The sequence below is a fragment of the Aquarana catesbeiana genome, linkage group LG08 (assembly GCF_042186555.1).
Source record: "Aquarana catesbeiana isolate 2022-GZ linkage group LG08, ASM4218655v1, whole genome shotgun sequence".
NCBI lineage: Eukaryota > Metazoa > Chordata > Amphibia > Anura > Ranidae > Aquarana > Aquarana catesbeiana.
The window spans coordinates 46094896-46117139 of record NC_133331.1 but is presented as its reverse complement, the minus strand read 5'-3'; the positions used below and the strand labels follow the sequence as shown (position 1 = coordinate 46117139).

The 22244-nt window shown below is 45.6% G+C and overlaps 1 protein-coding gene across 1 annotated transcript in view; it reads left to right on the top strand.

The window, feature by feature from the left end:
- The window catches only part of LOC141105726 (uncharacterized), a 178739-nt gene that overhangs the window by 116395 nt on the left and 40100 nt on the right, over positions 1-22244 (top strand). The window contains exons 13-14 of the mRNA XM_073595788.1: positions 9943-10115; positions 19451-19566. Coding sequence (XP_073451889.1) covers positions 9943-10115; positions 19451-19566 — 289 coding nt within the window. The remainder of the gene's footprint in view (positions 1-9942; positions 10116-19450; positions 19567-22244) is intronic.

The following is a 22244-nucleotide window of genomic DNA, read 5'->3' as shown; positions in this document are numbered from 1 at the left end:
AGGGGGGGTTACAGATGTTAACTATTTCTGTGCTGTAGATCTCTCCTGTAACTGGCACCAGCGGCCCCCTCTCAGTTCACATCTGGTGGGCTGGGGGTGGTAATGCCGATTCACCTGCCTTCTCCTCCTCAGCTCCTGGTGAAAATTCCAGGAAATGAGTAATCAGGTCGTACTTAACCCTTGACTTCTCAGCCTAGCTCAGAAGATCAGTGGAAAATGCCATTAATCCAGCACTTCAGTCCTTCCCAGGGGAGCGCTCTGCACTGCCAGTGATTGCAGAGTGCTAGCTCTGTGGAGCAGAGACAGCCAAGCACAGAGCTGTACAGTGTGTGATTGTAGAATGCCAGCTCTGTGGACTAGAACACAGACGGACAGGTTTTTAGTGGCAAGCACAAAACGGTGTTCTTGCTCTATCAACTCTATAGTGTCAACCCTGTGAACAATGAGAGTCAGCTTGTTTACCTCTAATGACTATCACTGATAAGCAACACAACAGTGTACTAAGAAGCCATGATAGGAAGGGGCAGGTCACCCGGAGTAGCCAATCAGATTACACCTTATAAGTCTTTAGGAGCCAGAACAATGGCTCCAAGCTCTCTCATCTCCTCCTCCCATGCTCGTCTCCAGGATTTCTCCAGAGCCTCTCCCATCCTCTGGAACTCGCTACCTCCATCTATCCGGCTATCCCCTACTCTTGCTACCTTCAGGCAATCCCTGAAAACTCATCTCTTCAGGAAAGCCTATAATGTCTCCAACTAATCTCCTACCACTTCCACCAGCTCATTCCCCACAGTTACAACCTTTTGTACCACCTGCCCCACCCTATTAGATTGTAAGCTCTTCTGAGCAGGGCCCTCTTAATCCTATTGTATTGTATTATAACTGTATTGTCTCCCTTTTATATTGTAAAGCGCTGCGTAAACTGTTGGCGCTATATAAATCCTGAATAATAATAAATAATAATAAAGTTTGGTTGCTGTGAGATACTGCAGTCTGTTCCACCATGAATACACACTAGCAGTTCCTTACAGTGACAGCAGCATGTTTTCAGTGAACGAACATGTGACTTCTGGAGAAAGATCATTTCTTAGTAAATAGATGAGAAGATGATTCTCCCTTTCAAGCTGGAAAAGATTATTAACATGGTGGCCAGTTTACTAAACCATCTATGACAATCCGTTCCTCCAACTGTGAGGTCCCATTGTGCAATGTGTTAACTTGCACTGCAATAGTAAAATGGGAGGTCCCACAAGTTTGTGCTGCAACGCATGCGCATTGCATTAGAACGTTGAAGTGTCCTTCAAAATGAATAGAACCACAACACATGTAATGTGCGTTGCAGTAATGTGCAAGCCTAAATAGGAACTAAATTATTCCAGCAGGTATGAAAGTGGAAATCACTTTAGTCTGACTTTTAGGTGCACAGGCACACTATGCTTTTCTGAACGCTTTTCTCATGACAGGAGAAAAAGCAGTGTTAAAAATGCGCCTAAAGCTGCGTTTTTCAAACGTGTTTGGATACATTCAAGCACGTCAAACATTTGGGTGTTAAATCATTTCATTGGCCAGAATAGAAATGTATTCTGGCCATTGAAATGGACGCTTAAGTGCTAAATGCGTTGGGCGTTTTTTTTTTCTGCCCAAAAGCTTCACTCCTGAATGCGATTTTGCTACGTTCAGATTTTTGCCCCTATATGCCTGTAAATGTGTGCATGGACACATAGGCTAATATAGAGGGGTGTATAGGGGCAGAAAAAGAAAAATGTCAAATATATGCCAGGGATTTGACACCTGCCGTGTGCATGAGGCCTTATAAGTTTAAATATGGCTGTGAAAATACATTGCTTGTCACATACATGCAATATATACACACAGTACATAAATATACAGAAAGAACACACAAAATAAAACACAATACATACACATGCTTATTTTGTAATTTACAGCTCTCTGCTTTGTCTTGATAATAGGTAAACATTTAGTATATAAAAAGATAAAACATTAAAGAGACAATCCATTGGAGCGAAGGCCACCATATTGATCTTTCTGCTCTCGTACAGTCGGCGTGTTTGCTTTCTCCGTTGATTTTATGGAAGTGCTGCTGGACATTTCATGAATAATCTCATCATAGAGTTTGTATTAGGAGATGCAGGTCAGCCCTGGCAGGGAACGGACCCGCGGCACGTTATTGGTGGAGTTATTTGCTGTAGTCAGATGTTGGATTGAGCTGCATTCCCTGCAGACGGCAAACGCTGATGGAGTGTGTGTGAGAAGACCCGACACACGAGCGGGTCCTCGCCTTACATCGGCGCAAGGAGAGGATTCCCGGCGTTGGGTCTCCCCAGAGACAGACGTAACAATGCAGCCTCATCTTCCAGCGCACTCTATAACGCAGTCAGCGCACAGATTAAATAGTGGCTATAATAAGGTGCATACTGCGCATCGCTTCACCAAATACAGATGCAGCACTCCAGGGAGGCGACTATAGCGGCTGCCAGTCACTGTTTGTGTACGAGAAGTGGAAGATAATTTGAAGATGGATAGAGTGGATTAGGAGTGTTTGATCAGTACCGTCATATTGCTGTGTGCAGCGCTCGCGGTCAGAGAGATCAAAGATCATACGCAGACACCTTGTCACCGTATCTCATTATATACATTACGGAATATCGCACTGACCTCTATGTACAGGGAACTGGATTTTGTCGCTTAGTGATGCAATGTTGACTCCCAACTAATGAGTTTATGGTAAAAAAAAAAGATTGATTTAGGGTGGAGTGAAGGCCTTTCCTATAACTCCGACTATGTCTTGCTCTCTCGCTGGCTGCATCATCACTATCAATGTACCATGTTAGCTAGAAGCAAATATGAGAATAGTTTTACCCCGTAACGGCTACACTCAATAAACCCTCTCCGAGAGTCCAACCCTTCCATTGGTACATTTTTAATGGTTGTGAATGGAGCTACCACAGCTTGCATTGCATATAACCGCCTTCCTCAACCTTTTTAGGACAGGGGAACCCTTAAAATAATTTTCAGGTTTCAAGAACTGCTAAAAAAAAGACTAAATCTACAGCTCGTAGTATATTAGGATGAACAGTTAATTAAGATATAAGAATATGGTTATACCAATAATATGGTGGCCGATGTAGAGCACCCTTTTTAGTATTGATCAGTGGAGAACAGTCTCTTTACACTGGTGGACGCTTAGATTTGTGGTCAATAGCGAAAGGACCCTTAAGATTAGTGAGTATTACGGATTGCTAAAAAGATCATTGGTGTGAATGATATTTACCTGAGAGACAGAAACTGCTGATTGTGCAAGGGACATCTAACAACCCCTAGATGAATCCTAGGCTTGCAGGGAACCCTGTTTAAGAAAGGTTGTCGTATAACATTAAAAGGTGTCAATACCATGCATCAGAATCCATACATTAAGAGCTCCACACAAAAGGAGAAGCTCTGCTTGTTTGCTTTCTCCCCTCCGCTGCCACGTTTGGCAGCTTTCGGGGGGGGGGGTAGCAGGTACCTCTTTTTGACAGGTACCCCTCCCTACTTCTGGGAGACCTTGCTGCGGTAAGATCCCCTCAAAGTTTGCCCCCCCGCCCTCCTTCCACCGCCGCCGAGACATTCAGAAAGCGGCAGCACGTTTTGTAGGTAACTGGCTGTGAATCCGGTTTTCCTTACAAGGAATGACAGCGGCAGCACCCGAGAGCCAGTTGAAAAATCAGTTGGGGTGCCGACATCGCGGGATCCCTGGACAGGTAAGTGTCCCAATATTACAGTATTTGTAACACCTGACTTAATTTTTTGTTTGGAGGGGGGCTGGAGCTCCGCTTTAAGAAGTGTAAGCCATAGAAACAGTGCTAAAACAAGCTTTGTCTATGGTGGCACTGGAAGTGGGGACATCCTTCTATAGGTCACTGGGGGGCAAGGACATTCTCCTATAAGTCACTGTGCTGCTGGATCAATAATATATTTAAGAGAGTAATCAGGTAGTTATTGAGTCACCCTAAAGGGTGATCAAGGCACTAAAGGCCCAATATAGGGATACATCTTGCATGCTGGTAGTTGTATGAGATTAATACCTGTATTGATAGTATGATAACTGATGTAAATCAGTATACGAATTCCTTTTTTTTTCATTTATGTTTTTTTCCTTGTTTACTTGCAGACCAAGCTGTCAAACAAAAGTTGACATTACAGGGGTTGGGACAAACCATATAACACTGCTGGTGATACTTACAACAGTCAACTTCTATTCATACGGTTTAACATTTTTTCCAAAAGAAATAACAGACCTGTTACTGTGACTGCTTAGCTGGAGTTTGTTTGTTCCTGAAGTAAAGTCCATCTTTCATTGTAGAGTAAACAATGTGGGAAAAAAACAGATATACTGGCAGGATCAACCGATAATAAAACTATCTTACAGAGGGGCTAAGAAAAAAACTGCTGTGTGAGGATGCTTTCAGATGGGAGCACTTTGCTCCATACAGCAGGGGATTGTTGAGCAGACCTCTGCTGAATCCTAGCAGAAAGGGATGGATGTGAGTTTTGTGACATCTGTGCCTGTTCTGTTTTTGTCTGCATTTTGACAATGGACTGTGGCAGACCCATGATGGCTCTATGGGTGGCTGAATGTAAACAGACTAACAGACCTGCAAACGTTTGTATCAGGATACCTCCGATCTATCACGTTTAGGTCCGGGAACCTGGAAAAGGATACCGTTTTTTTTTTCAGACCTGAAAGGAATCATAGGTAGGCGGATGTATACAGACACAAGTCCATTCACATCTACCTGTCCATCTTCAATCAGCTTTGCCTGAAAAAATGACAGGTGGACCTGATTGAAAAGCCCATGTGAAAAGAGGCCGGGTTCACACTAGTGCGACAAACGCTCCGACATTGGGAGCTCATGTTGCATAACGTGTGAAAATCAATGTTTCCCTATGGGAGCCCTCTTAACTGGTCCGACACATGTCGGTCCGACCTTGAAAATGCTCCCTGCACTACTTTGGTCCGACTTTGATCCTACTTTAGCCCATTGAATATCACTGAAGTCGGATCAAAGTCGGATCGCTGTCTTGCACGATCCGACTTTGGCATGTAACTTGTGCTCTAATGATCTTGAGGGGGAACTCCACGCCAAATTTTAAATAAAAAACTGGCATGGGTTCCCCCTCTAAGACCATACCAGGCCCTTCGGTCTGGTATGGATTTTAAGGGGAACCCCTACGCTGGAAAAACGATAATCCATACTAGACCCTTATCCGAGCACCCCCCCTCCTGAACCGTACCAGGCCGCATGCCCTCAACATGGGGGGTAGGTGCTTTGGGGCAGGGGGGCCCTGCACCCCCCCACCCCAAAGCACCTTGTCCCCATGTTGATGAGGACAAGGGCCCCTTCCCGATAACCCTGGCCATTGGTTGTCGGGGTCTGCGGGCGGAGGGCTTATCGGAATCTGGGAGCCCCCTTTAATAAGGGGACCCCCAGATCCCGACCCCCACCCTATGTGAATGAGTATGGGGTACATCGTACCCCTACCCATTCACCTGAAAAAAAAGTGTCAAAAATAAAACACACTACACAGGTTTTTTAAGTAATATATTAGGCAGCTCCGGGGGTCTCTTCCGACTTCCGGGGTCTCTTCCGCCTTCTTCTCTGCGCTCTCCGGTTCTCCTCCTGCTTTGCGGTCGTCTTCTGCCGGGCCTCCTCCGCTATCTTCTGCTCTTTTGCCCGCTTCTTTGCTAGCGGTTGCCCGGTCTTCTCCGTCGTCTTCTTCCCTCTTCTCTTCTTCTGATGTTGACACAACGCTGTCTTCCGCTGTAATGCCGTGTGCGCGGTGCGCAACGACTTATATTGGCATGGGGCGTGGTCACCGGGTGATGTCACCCGGTGATCCCACCCCTTGTAACATCACCATCCCATCATGCTCCGGGTGGTGACGTCAAGGGTTGGGGATTGAGTCTAAGGGTCACATAAGGATTGGGGGGAGTCAGTTGGTTCGGAGTTGGGGATAGTTGATGTCTGATAATAGGAAAATGATGATCTGTGGGCTGGTGTCCTGAATGTGCTGCCTATTTTTACCCTCCACTGTCCTCATTATGAGAACATAACAGAACGTCTGTCACTTCCAGACACCGATCTTTTTATTTTCCCTAATTGTATACCTCTGTGTAAACTAGTGAAAAAGACCCAAACCTGCCTGTACAGTACAATAATCCATAGTAACTAATCTGCAGCCATCTTTCCTATGTTATGACAGTGCAAGTGCCCCAAAGCACCCCTTTCATGTTGAGGGCATGTGGCCTGGTATAGTTTTGGGGCGGGTGCGCTTGCTCACCCCCCCCTTTCCTGGCCTGCCAGGCTGCATGCTGGGATAAGGGTCTTGTGTGAATTTTGGGGGACCCCATGCCATTTTTTTCTATTTGCCAGCAATATTCTTTTTTACATTCAGCTGTCAGTGGGGAAGCCCACTGACAGCTGATGACTCATCGGTTGTTAAGGACACGGTGGCCGCCCGCTCTTTAACAACCAGCTATTCACAGTTTATTATGAAGGGAAAAAAGCAAAACGCATGTAAAATCGCATCAAAACCGCAACACTTGCGTTTCTGGAGTAGATCCATTGAATTCTGTTACACGCAAAATGCAGTCTGAAAAATAGACGTGAACGTGTCCCATGGGAAACCATGTTAAATGGACTGTAGTGCGTTTCTGCAAACTCAAAACACACTAAAAAACCACATAGGTGTGAACCTAGAAATCTATACCGGTAATAGGTGTGGAGAACCGTCACTATTTCTGCTCTGACTTCAGAAACCATGCAGAGTGAGATGTATGGTGCCTATCATAGCAGCTTTTGTTTGCTGGGAAAGGAGAGTAAAGGAGCCATGCATTAGAGCCAAAGAGGAGCTTGCAGTTTGGAAGCAAAGCTCCTACTTAGCTGGGTCTGCAGTGTTCTCGGTATGACCACACCCAGAATGACCCCCTTAAGTCTTCTGTCCTTTATAACAGCTGTGAACGTTATTAAATGGATGCAGAACTTGGCCAGAATTGAGGACTGTTTAGACAGGGATGCTTTCCTCTCTCACTCTCACATGTGGATGAGTGTGCTGAGCACAGGACACCAAGAATTACACAAACTACAGAAAGTGAAATACTTACAGAGAAGAGGTCAAACCAAAATGTACCCCCCTTGTTATAATGATCAGCAGACTAATAAAATGTGCTGCTGAAAGACTGTGAGGGCAGTCCTGCTGGTATCTGTCCATTTTGCACCCCTCCCAAAACGAGGAGATTTTCCTGTTGTAGATTGTTTCTCCACCTCCACCACAATGGTGAGCTTTCCCTGCAGTGATTTGTGTCTCTGCCCCTCCCACAATGGTGAGCTTTCCCTGCAGTGATTTGTGTCTCTGCCCCTCCCACAATGGTGAGCTTTCCCTGCAGTGATTTGTGTCTCTGCCCCTCCCACAATGGTGAGCTTTCCCTGCAGTGATTTGTGTCTCTGCCCCTCCCACAGTGGTGAATCTTCCTCACAGTAGTTTGTGTCCTGGCCCCTCCCAGAATATGGAGACTTTCCTGCAGTAGTTTGTATCTCTGTCCCCCCAGTGTATGGATGATTTGTGTCATGACCATCCACAGTGGATGGTAGCGGGATCCTAGTTCTGTATGTGGTGTTAGACACTAATTTTCTGTATTCTGAGATTGGAGAGCATAAGATCTTGGATCATTGGTCGAGCCCGTGTCTGCCATTCCAATCTTTTATTTCTCTTTTGACTGTCCAGGAATCACTAAGCTGCCATTTTTACCAGCCTGACCCTTGCAGGCTATGTCTGTTCTATATGCTGACTGTCCTGGTGTAGCACCGAGGTCTGGAAACAAACTCCGGCCACCTGCTGACACAAGAACTTACATGTCAGTTTTATGTTTGGAAAGCCGAAGAGCGTGAAATTAGGATTTCACCCGTCTGGCAGAGCTTTGTGTGTTTCTGCTGTGGAACAAGAGATAGCACAGAGCATAACACTATGTGTACTGCTGACTATGATCACCAGATTCCATCTACTTGTCACATCTATGCTGTGATCACCGGATCCCATCTACTTGTCACATCTATGCTGTCATCACCAGATCCCATCTACTTGTCACATCTATGTTGTCATCACCGGATCCCATCTACGTGTCACATCTATGCTGTGATCACTGGATCTATTATACCTCGCATATTTACACCATGTTCAACTAATCCCTTCTCTATGTCATATCTAGGGTTTGATTAATGGAACCCATCAACTTGTCACATTTATGCTGCGATCACTGGTTCCCTTTAACCTGTCATGTACATACTGTGATCACTGTAGTCTTCTACCTCTCATACACATAATGTGACCACTAAATCCCTTCTACGTGGCATATCTATGGTGTTATCATTGCATCCCATCTACTTGCAACATCTATATTATAGTCACTAGGCCCCTTCTTCTTGTCACAAATGTCTTGTGATCCTCAGATGGCCATGGAATGTGTGTGATCGCCTACATGCCGGCACGCAGGTTATTTTGGGCTTATACAGGCCCTTCTGGGGTTCAGATAACATGGGCACATACAGGTTCTTATGGGTTCTTGATAACATGAGCTTTTATTTGCATTTTTAGGGTCCCAATAACAGTGGTTAATACAGGTCCTTCTGGGATCACAATAACTGGCTCATACTGGCCCTTCCGAGGTCCCAACAACATGGTCTGATACAGGCTCCTTCGTAGTCCGTACAGTCCCTCATGGAGTTCCGACAACAGTGGCCTAACACAGTCCCTTCTGGGGTTCTAATAACATGAGCCCATACAGGCCCCTCTGCGAGTGCTGACCCAAGGTTCCAGTAACAGTGACTGATACTGGCCCTCCTCATTTCTATATAACTGACTCATACAGGCCCTTCTCGGGTCCCTATAACAGTGGCTGATACCGGCCCTCCTGGGGTCCCAATAATAATGGCTTATACAAGCCCTTCTGGAAGCCCAATAACAATGAATGATGCAGGCTCTCCTGGGGTCCCAATAAATTGGGCTCATATAGTCCCTTCTGAGGTCCCGATAACAGTAGCTCATACAGGCCCTACTGTGGTCCTGATAGCAAATGCCTTGATAACAGTGATCCAGCCTGCCCAAAACCCTGCTATAGGAAAAAGTGAAGCTTTCATTGCTCAGCGGTTCTGTCCTCTGCAGGCTCGGCTGTGGCACCTGATAAGTGGGCCTGTTTGCCATGGCTTGGCACTATCCCACGGCTGTTGGCCTAGAGTACCGGATAACAAGAATAGAGTTGACTTCCTTGGCTCCTGATGACTGAACCTGGTTCAGGTCCCTTCTGCAGGCCTTGGTCGAGGATGGTCAGTCCTATAGGTTCCCGTTGACTGTCAGGCCATGGTGGGATATTAATATCCGCAGAGTAGTGGAGGCTTTTCGTCTTGCACAGGATAATAATCTTGCATCGCTCAGCGCTCTGGACATCTGCTTGTAATTTTTTGCTTTATGGAGAAAATAGATTTAGAGAAGCCTCGAGCTGCTGTTCTCAGTGATTTTTCAGTCGGCTGATTGAATGCACATGATGCGTGGCCCACGGGCTCGCCATGTTTGTGTGCGCGAGGATTTCACCCATAATACTTATTATCTCATCAGCGCCTCTATGTATTCTGGAATTATTTGGCCCAATACAATTAATTCTATTAATTAATGGTGTTTCTTCTTTCACTGAGGAACCGCTGCTAATGTTTACCCGGGGTCCCCAGGGGCTTCTCTCCACACACCCAGACAGTCAGATAAATACAAGCACAGGACGCCGAGCAGCTGCCGTGGTTGTCAGCTGCCATCTAGTGGTGAAGTGTAAGAGTTCAGGAAGAGAGCTACAGCAGCTTATTAATAATTCATTGTTGTGTTTTCTGTTGTCACCAGAGTCCCTAAAGGAGGCGGATGAGAAGAACGTTGGACGATTTCTCTCCGCAGTTCTGTACCCTGATGAAACGCTGCTGAATCGCTACGCTGCCATGATCTACACCAGCTCAGACAACGGCAGGATCTTCGAGGAGCTGCCAGGAGCAGACATGTGTCACAGCTGTGCAGAGAAGGTGACAAACTGCTAAATGCCCAGCCAGCCGTCACAGAGACTGAGCACTGAGTACAACTGTCACTGCCTGTCCACACAAATCTCAGTTCTGACTCCCCTATAGGGATGAACAGGAGTGTAAAAAAAAATGTATTATAAAAAGAACAATTATAGACTCAATTCACTAAGATGGATGAGTTCTATAAACTGTATGTTTATGTTAAAATGTTAAATTCAAAATCAGAATAATCTCTTACTGTAGGTTTAATTGTTATTGTCTGGTAGTTAAATGCTGAATGTTGTGTTTCCTCATACATCTTTATTTAATTATTCTGATATAATGTTCTGAATTAATGATTCTGATCTTTATTCTGATATGGACATTTGGGGTTGATTTACTAATACTGGAGAGTGCAAAATCTGGTGCAGTTTTGCAGAGAAACCAATCAGCTTCCAGGTTTTATTGTCAAAGCGGACGTTCGAAGCTGATTGGCTGCCATGCAGAGCTGCACCAGATTTTGCACTCTCCAGTTTAATCAACCCCATTGTGTCATTTTATGCATACCTGAAATGGCTCCTTTTCCCTTCACAGATGCCCAAAAGAGTGATCACCAGCCTGTAACCAGTGGTATTTTATGAATTATTCCCTGCAAGAGTCTATAAGATAACATATGTGGTAGTAGCACGCTGGGGCCCAGTGCTGGAAACACACTGGTGCTTCATTCTCTGGGAACACCACAGATGGCTCCAGCTGGGCAGCTCTATGGTCAGGACCTGGTTTGAGTCTTCCAGTGAGTGCCAGCTGTATGTATTGATGCCACCTGGTTAGCGGATAACACAGACTGGACATCATTCTGTCTCAAGGTCCCAGAAGGGGGCACTCAGTCTTAGCGATCAGCCCCCCCACATCTCTCAATCATCTCGTTCACAATACTCTTTTCAGGAGAAATTATAACTCTATCATAAGTTTAATCATAGCTTTCATCTAGAAAAGCCATCCTATGACAGCCTGATGGGGTCCCTGTGCTTGTTCCCCACTAGACACTGCCAGACAGACTTGGAAATTTGTGTTTACTGGGGTCAGGCTAAAATCCAATGCAAATCCACGTGGGATCACCACATTTAGCAGTTCCCTTACATGGGCCTACAAGCTCTTGTTACATGTTTCTGTGTTATTAACAGTTCCCAGACTGCACATTCTCCTTGCTCAGAAACTGGTGTGTCCAGAACATCAAACTTCTAGCAGTGAAGCAGGTGGGAAGAACTTGGGTACTGCTGCTACACCTGGATGTTGAGCAGGAGCCCTGAGTCCCTTGTATGTGATTCAGAGATTCGTGCTCAATTTTGATTGCTAGGGATGGTAACAGACCACAGTACCGTCCCAAGCATCACAAATGTGCTTTCTTTGCCTTGTTCCTGGACATCTTGGTCTGTCCAGTGGTCTTGATGATGAGATCATTGTGCAATAGGGAATTGAAGGTTCCAACTTTTGTGTCCGGACTGTTGTTGGGATCCGGGGGGAGGGTCTGTGAAGATTAAGTGATTAAATATGCAGAGAAATCCCCCTTCATGTGTTTATCATATTAATGATGGCCTGGTTCTCAGCCCCCAGCACTGGACCATCTATAGGAAGCCACCGATAGGATGAACGCTTGTTGTTAATTAAAAGAGCATTAACCCTAATGGTCTGGGAGGCTGAGACGTCATTTACAGAGCGTTGCTGTACACAGGCCGCTCTGCCATAACAAATGAAGCAATCACGAGAGAGGAAAGGACAATTTACCATTCAATCATTATTTTATGGCCCGCAGCGCAGGCTCTGATACACAACCTGAGCCAGGATGGAAAATCAACAATTACCTTATTTATGTAACCTACAAATGAGCCTGAGACTTAATTGCTTGTAGCTTCCTTTTACAGGCGGCTTGGGATGATGATCAGTTGTAATAACACCGATGATTAACATCGACTTTTCGCTGCACGCAGTGACATCACATGGGGGGGTACTACTGCTGACTTATGACATGGCTTGAGTATCATGACCATTAATAACCTGAGAATATACTACACGGAGAAAATATGGCCCCCTTTTGACCCTTGCCTGATCTATCTCTTGTAGAACTACAATTTCCAGTAGACATTGGCAGCCACACACCGATGGGGATAGTCATTTGTTGAAGGCTTGTAGGACTAAAGAGGCTAATCCACCTGGCTGCCCAGGGTCTGGAATAGAAACCAGTTATATATTACTGAGCTGACCTTGTCCTGCCTGCAACTTTACAAGTGGCCCTAAGGAGCTTAGTGACAACCAATGGTGAAAGATGGCTGTTAGTTCTGAGGCCAGGAGAAGTTGATTACCAAACTGTCTCTTTTTTGAGAAAAAGAAAAAATTCTCCATACAGACAATGCTGTAACGTCATCCTGGGACAAGATGGCAGCCAGCTCCAGTGGTTTTGAGCAAGAGTTGGCAGATTTTTACACTGTGTGGCCACCCTTAGATAAAGCCAAAAATAATCTGCTAGATAATTCATTACGGATTATAGCTTGGTGCTCACAGGCGACTGTGATGCTAAATTTGCCACGCATAAGGGTTAATTTACTAAAACTCGCAGGGCAAAGTCGGATCCAAAGTGGTACGACTGTCGTGTCGTACCAGTGTGAACCCGGCCTTACTCAAACTGGAGAGTGCAAAATCTGGTGCAGCTGTGCATGGTAACCAGTCAGCTTCTAACTTCAGCTTGTCAGTGAAACCTGGAAGCTGATTGGTTTCTATGCAGAGCTGCACCAGATTTTGCACTCTCCAGTTTGAGTAAGGCCGGGTTCATACTGGTACGACACGACAGTCGTACCACTTTGGATCCGACTTTGCCCTGCGACTTGAAGTCCGACATCCGTCAGACTTCAATGAACAGGGATCCGACTTTGATCCCCGACAATACCAGGCACTGTGTCTGGTATGAATCTTTAGGGGGAACTCCACGCACAATGTTAAAAAAAAAAAACGGCATGGGTTCCCCCTCCAAGAGCATACCAGGCCCTTCGGTCTGGTATGGATTTTAGGCGGGACCCCCATGCCGTTTTTTCGGTGTGGGGGTCCCCCCCAAAATCCATACCAGACCCTTATCCAAGCACACAGCACGGGAGGTCAGGAAAGGGGGTGGGGACGAGCAAGCGCCCCTCCCCCTCCTGAACCGTACCAGGCCGCATGCACTCAACATGGGGGGGTGGATGCTTTGGGGCGGGAGGGCCCTGCGCTCCCCCACCCCAAAGCACTTTGTCCCCATGTTGATGAGGACAAGGGCCTCTTCCCAACAACCCTGGCCATTGGTTGTCGGGGTCTGTGGGCGTGAGGGTTATCGGAATCTGGAAGCCCCCTTTAACAAGGGGGCCCCCAGATTCTGGCCCCCAACCCTATGTGAATGAGTAGGGGTACATTGTACCCCTAACCATTCACCTAAATAAAGTGTCAAAAATAAAACAGTACACATGTTTTTAAAGTAATTTATTAAGGCAGCTCCGTCGTCTTTTCCGATCTCTTCTCCCCTCTCCGCCGGCTCTTCTGCCTCCTCAGCTGACGTCTTCTGCCTTTGTTGGTTCTTCTCCGCTCTCTCTCTGTTTCTTCTACCTCTGTCCGCTGTCTTCTGACGGGTCTCCTCCGCTATCTTCTCGCTCTTTTGCCCGGTCTTCACCACTGTGTTCTCCCTCTGTTCTCCTTCCAATGTGGACTCAACACTCTCTCCCACCCTATTGCTGGGTGCGCGGTGTGCCACTACTTGGTGACGGGTGACGTCATCCGGAGGCCACGCCCCCTTATGACATCACCATCTGGGCACGATGAGGTGGTAATGTCATAAGGGGCGGACCTCCGGTGACCCTGCCCCATGCCAATATAAGTAGTGGCACACCGCTCACCCAGCATTAGAGCGGGACACAGCGGAGAAGACTGGGCAAAAGAGTGAGAAGATAGAGGAGGAGACCCAACAGCAAACAGAGGGAAAAGAACCAAAGAGAGAGCGGAGAAGAACCGGAGAGGGGAGAAGAACCAACAGAGGCAGCAGACCTCAGCGGAGGAGGCAGAAGAGCCAGTGAGGGGAGAAGAGATCCGAAGAGACGACGGAGCTGCCCTAATAAATGACTTTAAAAACATGTTTACTGTGTTTTATTTTTGACACTTTTTTTAGGTGAATGAGTAGGGGCACAATGTACCCCATACTCATTCACGTAGGGTGGGGGGGGGGGGCGGGATCTGGGGGCCCCCTTGTTATAGGGAGCTTCCAGATTCCGATAAGCCCCCCACCCATAGACCCCGACAACCAACGACCAGGGTTGTCAGGAAAAGGCTCTTGTCCTTATCAACATGGGGACAAGGTGCTTTGGGGTGGGGGGCACAGGGCCCCCCTGCCCCAAAGCACCCACCCCCCCATGTTGAGGGCATGCAGCCTGGTACGGTTCAGGAGGGGGGGGGGGCGCTCGCTCGTCCCCACCCCCTTTCCTGACCTGCCAGGCTGTGTGCTCGAAAAGGGTCTGGTATGGATTTTGGGGGGACCCCAACTCAGTTTTTTTAGCGTGGGGGTTTCCCTGAAAATCTATACCAGACCAAAGGGCCTGGTATGCTCTTAGAGGGGAACCCATGCGTTTTTTTTTTTTAATTTGGTGTGGAGTTACCCTTCAAAATCCTCAGAGCACAAGTCGCATGCCAAAGTCGAGTCAGTTAAGACAGCGATCCAACTTTGATCCGACTTCAGTGATATTCAATGGGCTGAATCAGCCCCACATAGTTGTATGTACCAATGATTGATTGCTAGGTACAAATTTGAAACATTGGGGTTTAAGGATTGCAAAATCTGGTGCAGCTGTGCATGCTGGCCAATGAGCTAACTTCAGCTTGTTCTAATAAGGTTTGAAAAAAAACAAAAACTGGAGGCTGATTGGTTACTATGCTGAGATGCACCAGATTTTGCACTCCGGTTTTATTAAATCGACCCCATATAGTTGTACATAGCAGCAATTGATAGCACAAATTTGAAACATTGTGCAATGATTAGTGATTAATCGCTCTTACATTAAGTGTGCCACTCTCCATTGTTCCCTATGCGTTGTGATGAATCATTAATCGCAGGCGATTTTAGTAACGCATTCACATTAACAAAAGTGGCCTGTTTGTGTATAGCCTAAAGCTTTGTACCTCTTCATTTCCCCTTCCCAAACACAAGTTGGTTCTTTAAAGCGGTTTATTGCCCAGAGTGCAGGCCACGGAATACCCATTTTTCACTGCTATAGCCCACAAATGTAACACGCCATGGACCATTAGCATTAGATAAATGTATCCCCTTCGTCCAGGATATTCCTCCAAATCATAATCAGCCTTTTGCTCTGATAACCTCCATTTTAATGCTACAAATTCAGTGTGCAGCACTGTCCTGAAATTAGGAATATTTTCGGGATATGTGATGGAAAGAGATGTGAATACCTTCTGTTTTATTTACTTTACTCCCTTGTGTTGCTTTATTCCCTTCTCATCATAACCTGTTATAATGCTCAAGATTGAAAGGTTACTTCTGGAGGAGCGCTTATTACAATTCACATCAAGACACAAAACAAAAAGTTTTCTGCACTTCAGGGAGACACTGTCTAAGGCCAGTGATGGAATTCTAGGATTTTCAAGTAGCTGTTATCACTCAAGTACAAATAAAGATCTGGAGTGATTTATGTATGTTAAATATTGTACAGAAAGCCTCATTGGCCACTTGTGTCCCTCTAGTTTTTGGGACATCCACAATACTTTATCCAGATCCTATACTCTGTTCTATATGTACAGAGGGAAAAAAGTATTTGATCCCCTGCTCATTTTGTACATTTGCCCACTGACAAAGAAATGATCAGTCTATAATTTTAATGGTAGGTTTATTTTAACAGTGAGAGACAGAATAACAAAAAAATCCAGAAAAACGCATTTCAAAAAGTTATAAATTGAAGTGATGTAAGTATTTGATCCCTTCGCAAAACATGACTTAGTACTTGGTGGCAAAACCCTTGTTGGAAATCACAGAGGTCAGAAGTTTCTTGTAGTTGGCCACCAGGTTTGCACACATCTCAGGAGGGATTTTGTCCCACTCCTCTTTGAGGATCCTCTCCAAGTCATTAAAGTTTTCAAGGCTGGCGTTTGGTAACTCGAACCTTCAGCTCCTTCCACATATTTTCTTTGGGACCTTAATGTGCTTCTTCATGAGCAACTCCTTTGTTGCCTTGGCTGTGTGTTTTGGGTCATGGTCATGCTGGAAGACCCTTCCACGACCCATTTTCAATGCCCTGGCTGAGGGAAGGAGGCTCTCACCCAAGATTTGACGGTACGTGGCCCCGTCCATTGTCCCTTTGATGCCGTGAAGTTGTCCTGTCCCCTTAGCAGAAAAACACCCTCAAAGCATGTTTCCACCTCCATGTTTGACGGTGGGGATGGTGTTCTTGGGGTCATAGGCAGCATTCCTCCTCCAAACACGGTGAGTTGAGTTGATGCCAAAGAGCTCGATTTTGGTCTCATCTGACCACAACACTTTCACCCAGTTCTCTGAATCATTCAGATGTTCATTAGCAAACTTCAGACGGGCCTCTAGATGTGCTTTCTTGAGCAGGGTCACCTTTCAGGCGCTGCAGGATTTTAGTCCTTCAAGGTGTAGTGTGTTACCAATTGTTTTCTTGGTGACTATGGTCCCAGCTGCCTTGAGATCATTGCCAAGGTTCTCCCATGTAGTTCTGGGCTGATTCCTTACCGTTCTCATGATCATTGAAACTCCACAAGGTGAGATCTTGCATGGAGCCCCAGACGGAGGGAGATTGACAGTTATTTTGTGTTTCTTCCATTTGCGAATAATCGCACCAACTGTTGTCACCCTCTCACCAAGCTGCTTGGCGATGGTCTTGTAGCCCATTCCAGCCTTGTGTAAGTCTACAATCTTGTTCCTGACATCCTTGGACAGTTCTTTGGTCTTGGCCATGGTGGAGAGATTGGAATCTGATTAATTGATTGCTTCTGTGGACAGGTGTCTTTTATACAGGTGACAAGCTGAGATTAGCTGCACTCCCTTTAAGAGAGTGCTCCTAATCCCAGCTCGTTACCTGTATAGAAGACACATGGGAGCCAGAGATCTTGCTGATTGATAGGGGATCAAATACTTATTTCACTCAATTGCAAATCAATTTATAAGTTTTTTTAAATACGTTTTTCTGGATATTTTTTTTTTTTTTGTTATTCTGTCTTTCACTGTTAAAATAAACCGATCATTAAAATTATTGACTGATCGTTTCTTTATCAGTAGGCAAATGTACAAAATCAGCAGGGGATGAAGAATTTTTTTTTCTCACTGTATCTAGTTTATATTGTATGCATTGTTGAATTTGTGGTACATTTATATATATATATATTTTTTTAACTTAAAGTGGTTGTAAACCCTCAGACATTAAATATGAACAAAGCATATCCCTCTATAGTGTGTACTTATCAATTAAAGTGGTTGTAAAGACTGATGTTTTTTCTTGAAGGTAAAAAACCTTCTGTGTGCAGTATCCCCCCTAGCCCCCTAATACTTACCTGTGCAATGTCTCCCTCCTCATTGGCTGAAAAGCAGCAGCAGGAGCCAATTTCAGTCACAGCCAGTGAGGGGGAAGCGGGAGGCTGGGCTGCGCTCTGTGTGTCTTATGGACACACAGAGGCAGCTCGGGAGCGAGCACGTACGAGTCCCCCATCGCAAGTGGCTTGCGATGGGGGCACTTGGAAAGGGGGAGGAGCCAAGAGCGCCGACAAGGGACTTGAGTAGAGGAGGATCGGGGCTGCTCTGTGCAAAACCACTGCACAGAGCAGGCAAGTATGACATACTTATTTTTTTTTTTATTATTGTTATAAGCTTTGTATATCTCTTTAAGAGCACTAAGGCCCCTTTCACACTTGTGCGAATTCTCCTGCGACTTGCATGACAAGTCGTACCTCATGATTTCCAACAGTGGCGGCCCATCCATAGAGGGTGCACGGGCGCCGCCTTCCCTATCCTTGCGTCCGGCCCCCTGATCTACATATCAGTGGCGCCGGACCATGGATTCCAATGCGGTGGGGTGGTTTTTTTGAAGCACCTGATTAGAGCCAGAGGCTCTAATAGGTTTCAAAAAAGGGTGAGTTCGGAGCGCAGAGCATTGCGCTCCAAGCTCACCCAGTTGTGTAACCATAGCGAATACATTTTCGCTATTATCACACTAAAGTTCCTCCCTGCCAATCAGGAGGCAGGTCTGTGAGACCTTTTTCCCAATTGGCCAAAGCATCAGGCGATCCCATTGGATGCCTAGCGCTTTGGTGGAAGACACACGGCAGAGGAAGCTGGAGGAGCGGCCGGTGGAGCCGCGGCCACTGCCTGCACTCCAGGAGAGGACACCACAGCCCCGCCACACGAGCGGGTAAGTTCTGGACCGCCCGCGTGTGGGGGGGTGGACGCTGTGCCATGCTGCCACTGTTTTCCAATGAGTATGGTTCATATCTGTGTGACTTCAAAATAGTCCCTGCACTACTTTGGTCAGACTTTGATGCGACTTGAGGTCCAGAGACCTCAAGATTACACAGGCATTGCTTCAAGTCGCGTCAAAGTCGCTACAAAACAAACCGCAACAAAAATTGTAGCGAAGTCGCATGACTTTCAGGTCGCGCAAGTGTGAAGGGGGCCTTAGTGTAATTTCTGTCTGCTGCCTCCTTCCTCTGCTGTCTGAATTCTTACAAGTTTTCCTGACTCCAAAAGAAAAAAGGGGACAGGGGAGGGATCTCCAGCACACAGCCAGTGGTTGACAGCCTCAGCTCTGTTCCTGGGCGATGTGTGAAGGAGGGTGTGTACCTTCCCTCCAATCAGCTCTCAGAGCTCTCATCACTGAGCTCTGCAGTGTATCATTTCAGCTCTCTGTCCCCTTTCTCTGACAGCTCAAACAAGCTGTAGAAATTCTGGACTTGAACAGCTGTAGAGCAGAGGAGACTGCAGATAAACAGGTACAGATTTGTGTCATCTCTTTGTGTCACCTGAGGCCAGTCACTGCACTGGGTATATGTATAGGTTTACCACCACTTTAAATATCTAGCTCAATACAAAAAGTAATACATGATCTGACTTATTTAAAGCAAAGGGACATGCTCATGTGCAGGTGGCGGTACCCATTAGGCGTATTACCCCTCAAATTTACCATTCCTTCTAGGAGTTACTGAACTGTTCAGATTGGTGTGGCACGTGTTGTGTGTTGTGTAGTTATAATTGCAGCATTATCTGAGTTGGTGTATCCTCAGAGTAAGGAGTCTTCAGAGTGACCAGAGTCTTCCACTCTTTTATCTTCCAGACCCTTCTGTGTCCTCACAAATTCAGAGAGAGTCGTCTGATTCGCCTGCCCCAGAACTGCACCCACATCAAAATCTGCCGCCCTCAGGTGCACCTCTCTGCAGTGCAGGCCAAGATGTGAGTATTGCAGTGGGGTATATGCTAACATTTTCTTTGCACCTGCCAAACGCTGAGACGTTATTGAAGATTTACATATAGGGATTTTCTGCTTCTTTCTGTAACACAAGCAGAAGGTTGGGGTGGATTTTGCCTTTGTTTTGAACTGTGGGTGAGAATTTTACCCTAATCGTCTGGGGCCAAATGTCCCAAAGCAGCCGCTGCCAGGTGCACAGCCTTCTGGGAAAGAAAGCATGAATTAAATTAAGATGTATCCAACACACATGTCTGTCATGGCTGCGATGTGACATGCCCAGACATGATTGCCATGTCAGCGGTGACATTAATTGAGTCGATTAGACAGTGTCAGGGCCTCCTGGGAACAGACAGGTGAGAGGAGAACAAGGCAGATATTGATTAGTGTCATTAGGAGCAGAGCTCTGGATTCTGCCACCGGAGTCTTACAAATGATGACAATCACCATGACTTTCTGATTTCTTCCATGTTGATCTCCAGGGAATTGCATAGTTCAGGAATCTCTGTAGTTCCCATTGATGAATTGTACAATTCGCTGTTTATCAGACAGATATTTACACATTTTAGGATTTTATAAAATAGGATTCTCACTTGATCAGGTGACCTGTGTATTGATTCTTGGGGGGGGACAATTGATCATAGGGAATGGGTGTTCTCATATAGTTTCTACCATCTAAAGCGTAGATACCGGGGTGAGTGGACACTTATATTCCACAATCTTTCTGCAGTGAGACCATTCAGTTCTAAACGTAAGTCCCATATTCTTAAATAGGAACTGCAGTCTGCTCACATAATTTGTAATAAAAACATCTTTGCCATTCTGAAGCTTCCCTCCAACCACTTTGCATATTATTTTATATATACTGTGATTCTGTACTTGCCAAATATGCTGCAGAAATCTCTCTCCACTGAGTCTGGCTGCAGCCATTTTAACTGTGGGCAGCTGAAGCTGCTGCCTGTTCACTTTCTGGATTTACACAGACACCCAGAGGCACACCTCCAGCTCTGCAACCCTGCAGCTCTCATTGGCCCTCTTATGACTTATGACCCTCCCTTCCTGGCAAACTCTCTCAAGAGTGAGAGAGAGCGCTGTGCATGATGTCATAAGCCTAGGCTAGTGACCAGACTGGAAGTGGGCTGTATAAGGTATTTACTGGTAGAAAAAAAAATGTTTTACTATCCAAAGTTAAAACAACAAGGGCAGAAGATTTAATAGATGGAAAGATGAAAAAATGACTGAAGGTCCACTTTAACTGACAGTAACTGACAGTCTTTTAGAGACAGTTGAGATTTTATTTCAGCTTGAGCCTGGGTTCACACTATAGCGATGCTTGAACCAGCGCGATTCCAGTGCCGGTGCCCGCATCGCATCTCTCCTGCAGGCAGTTCACACTGCCCTCTACAAACTGCTGCGGGTGTCAACACAATGTTAATGGCACCCCCAGATCGGTTCACAGATCGCAGTGTGTACTGTGGATTCGGACATGCGATCCGATTCCAGTGCTGGGGGAAAAAAAAGTCCCACCACCTTTTGTGTGCGAATCCAATGTAAGTTTAGCCATACAAACTCGCATTGCACAGACATCGCATGCAATCGGCACCGCAGTGCGGGTACGAATCACATGCGATGTCTGTGTTCGCTATAGTATGAACCTGGGCTGAAGAAGCTTATGCTGTTTTGTGCTCTTTTGCACGATTTTATTTTTGAGCATAAGCGTTTTTTTCACAAACCTCCCCTCAGCTAATTTTTCCAATTTTGTTGTGTGTTTTCGAGCTTTTTTGAGCGTCTGCATGAGTTTTTCGCACTTTTTCGTGCATTTTTGGGCACTTGGGCGTCTTTTCTGCTTGAAAGCTCATCTCAAAAACGAGAGTTTGGTGGGGGGTTTTTTCTCCCTGTAAAAGCATATGCCTGGAAACTCCTGAAAAAGCCATACTGTGCATGGACACATTGACTAACATGGAGGGGAGTTTCCAGGCTAAAAAAAGAGAGCTCAAAAGCCTGTAGAATAATAGGTACAATAGTTTCTTTGAGCTTCTTTGAGATGCAGTGTGCATTAACCTTAAATGCAAAAAAAAATTAAAGTGATAACAAATAACTTAAAATAAAAGTAAAATCTAAAACCATACAATCCAAGAAGTGGTAAAAAAACAAAGTCCTCGAGTGAAAATAAAGAGTGAGAGGAATTAGAAGTCTCTGCACACTCTCTAGTGAGAAACATCCAAGTGAAAATAAAGTCCACAAATGGAAATAAAGAGTGAACAGGATAAGAAGTCTCTCTAGTGAGAAGCATCCAGATGAAAAGTCCGCTATGACCATTTAAAAAGGTGAAGAAAAAAAAGGAGTATTCCCGTGCTGCCTATAATAGCAGGGATAAAATCCTAGTTGCCGCAAACAACAAATAGGTCAACCAAAACCCAAATAATAAATAGACTAAAAATCAATGTGTGATGTTGCGCTCTAGGTATTGGCTAAGTGAATATGCAATAAAACGCATATGGAATAAATTCCTAGGTAGTAATCGCACAGTGCTAAGGGGTAGCCAATAAGTGAATAGATATAAATTGCAGGTGCTAAAAGTGACAGTAGTTAAAGAAACTTTGTGTAAACTGTTACAATAATGAAAAAAGCACATAAGTAATTCTTCAGATAAATATTAAAGTGC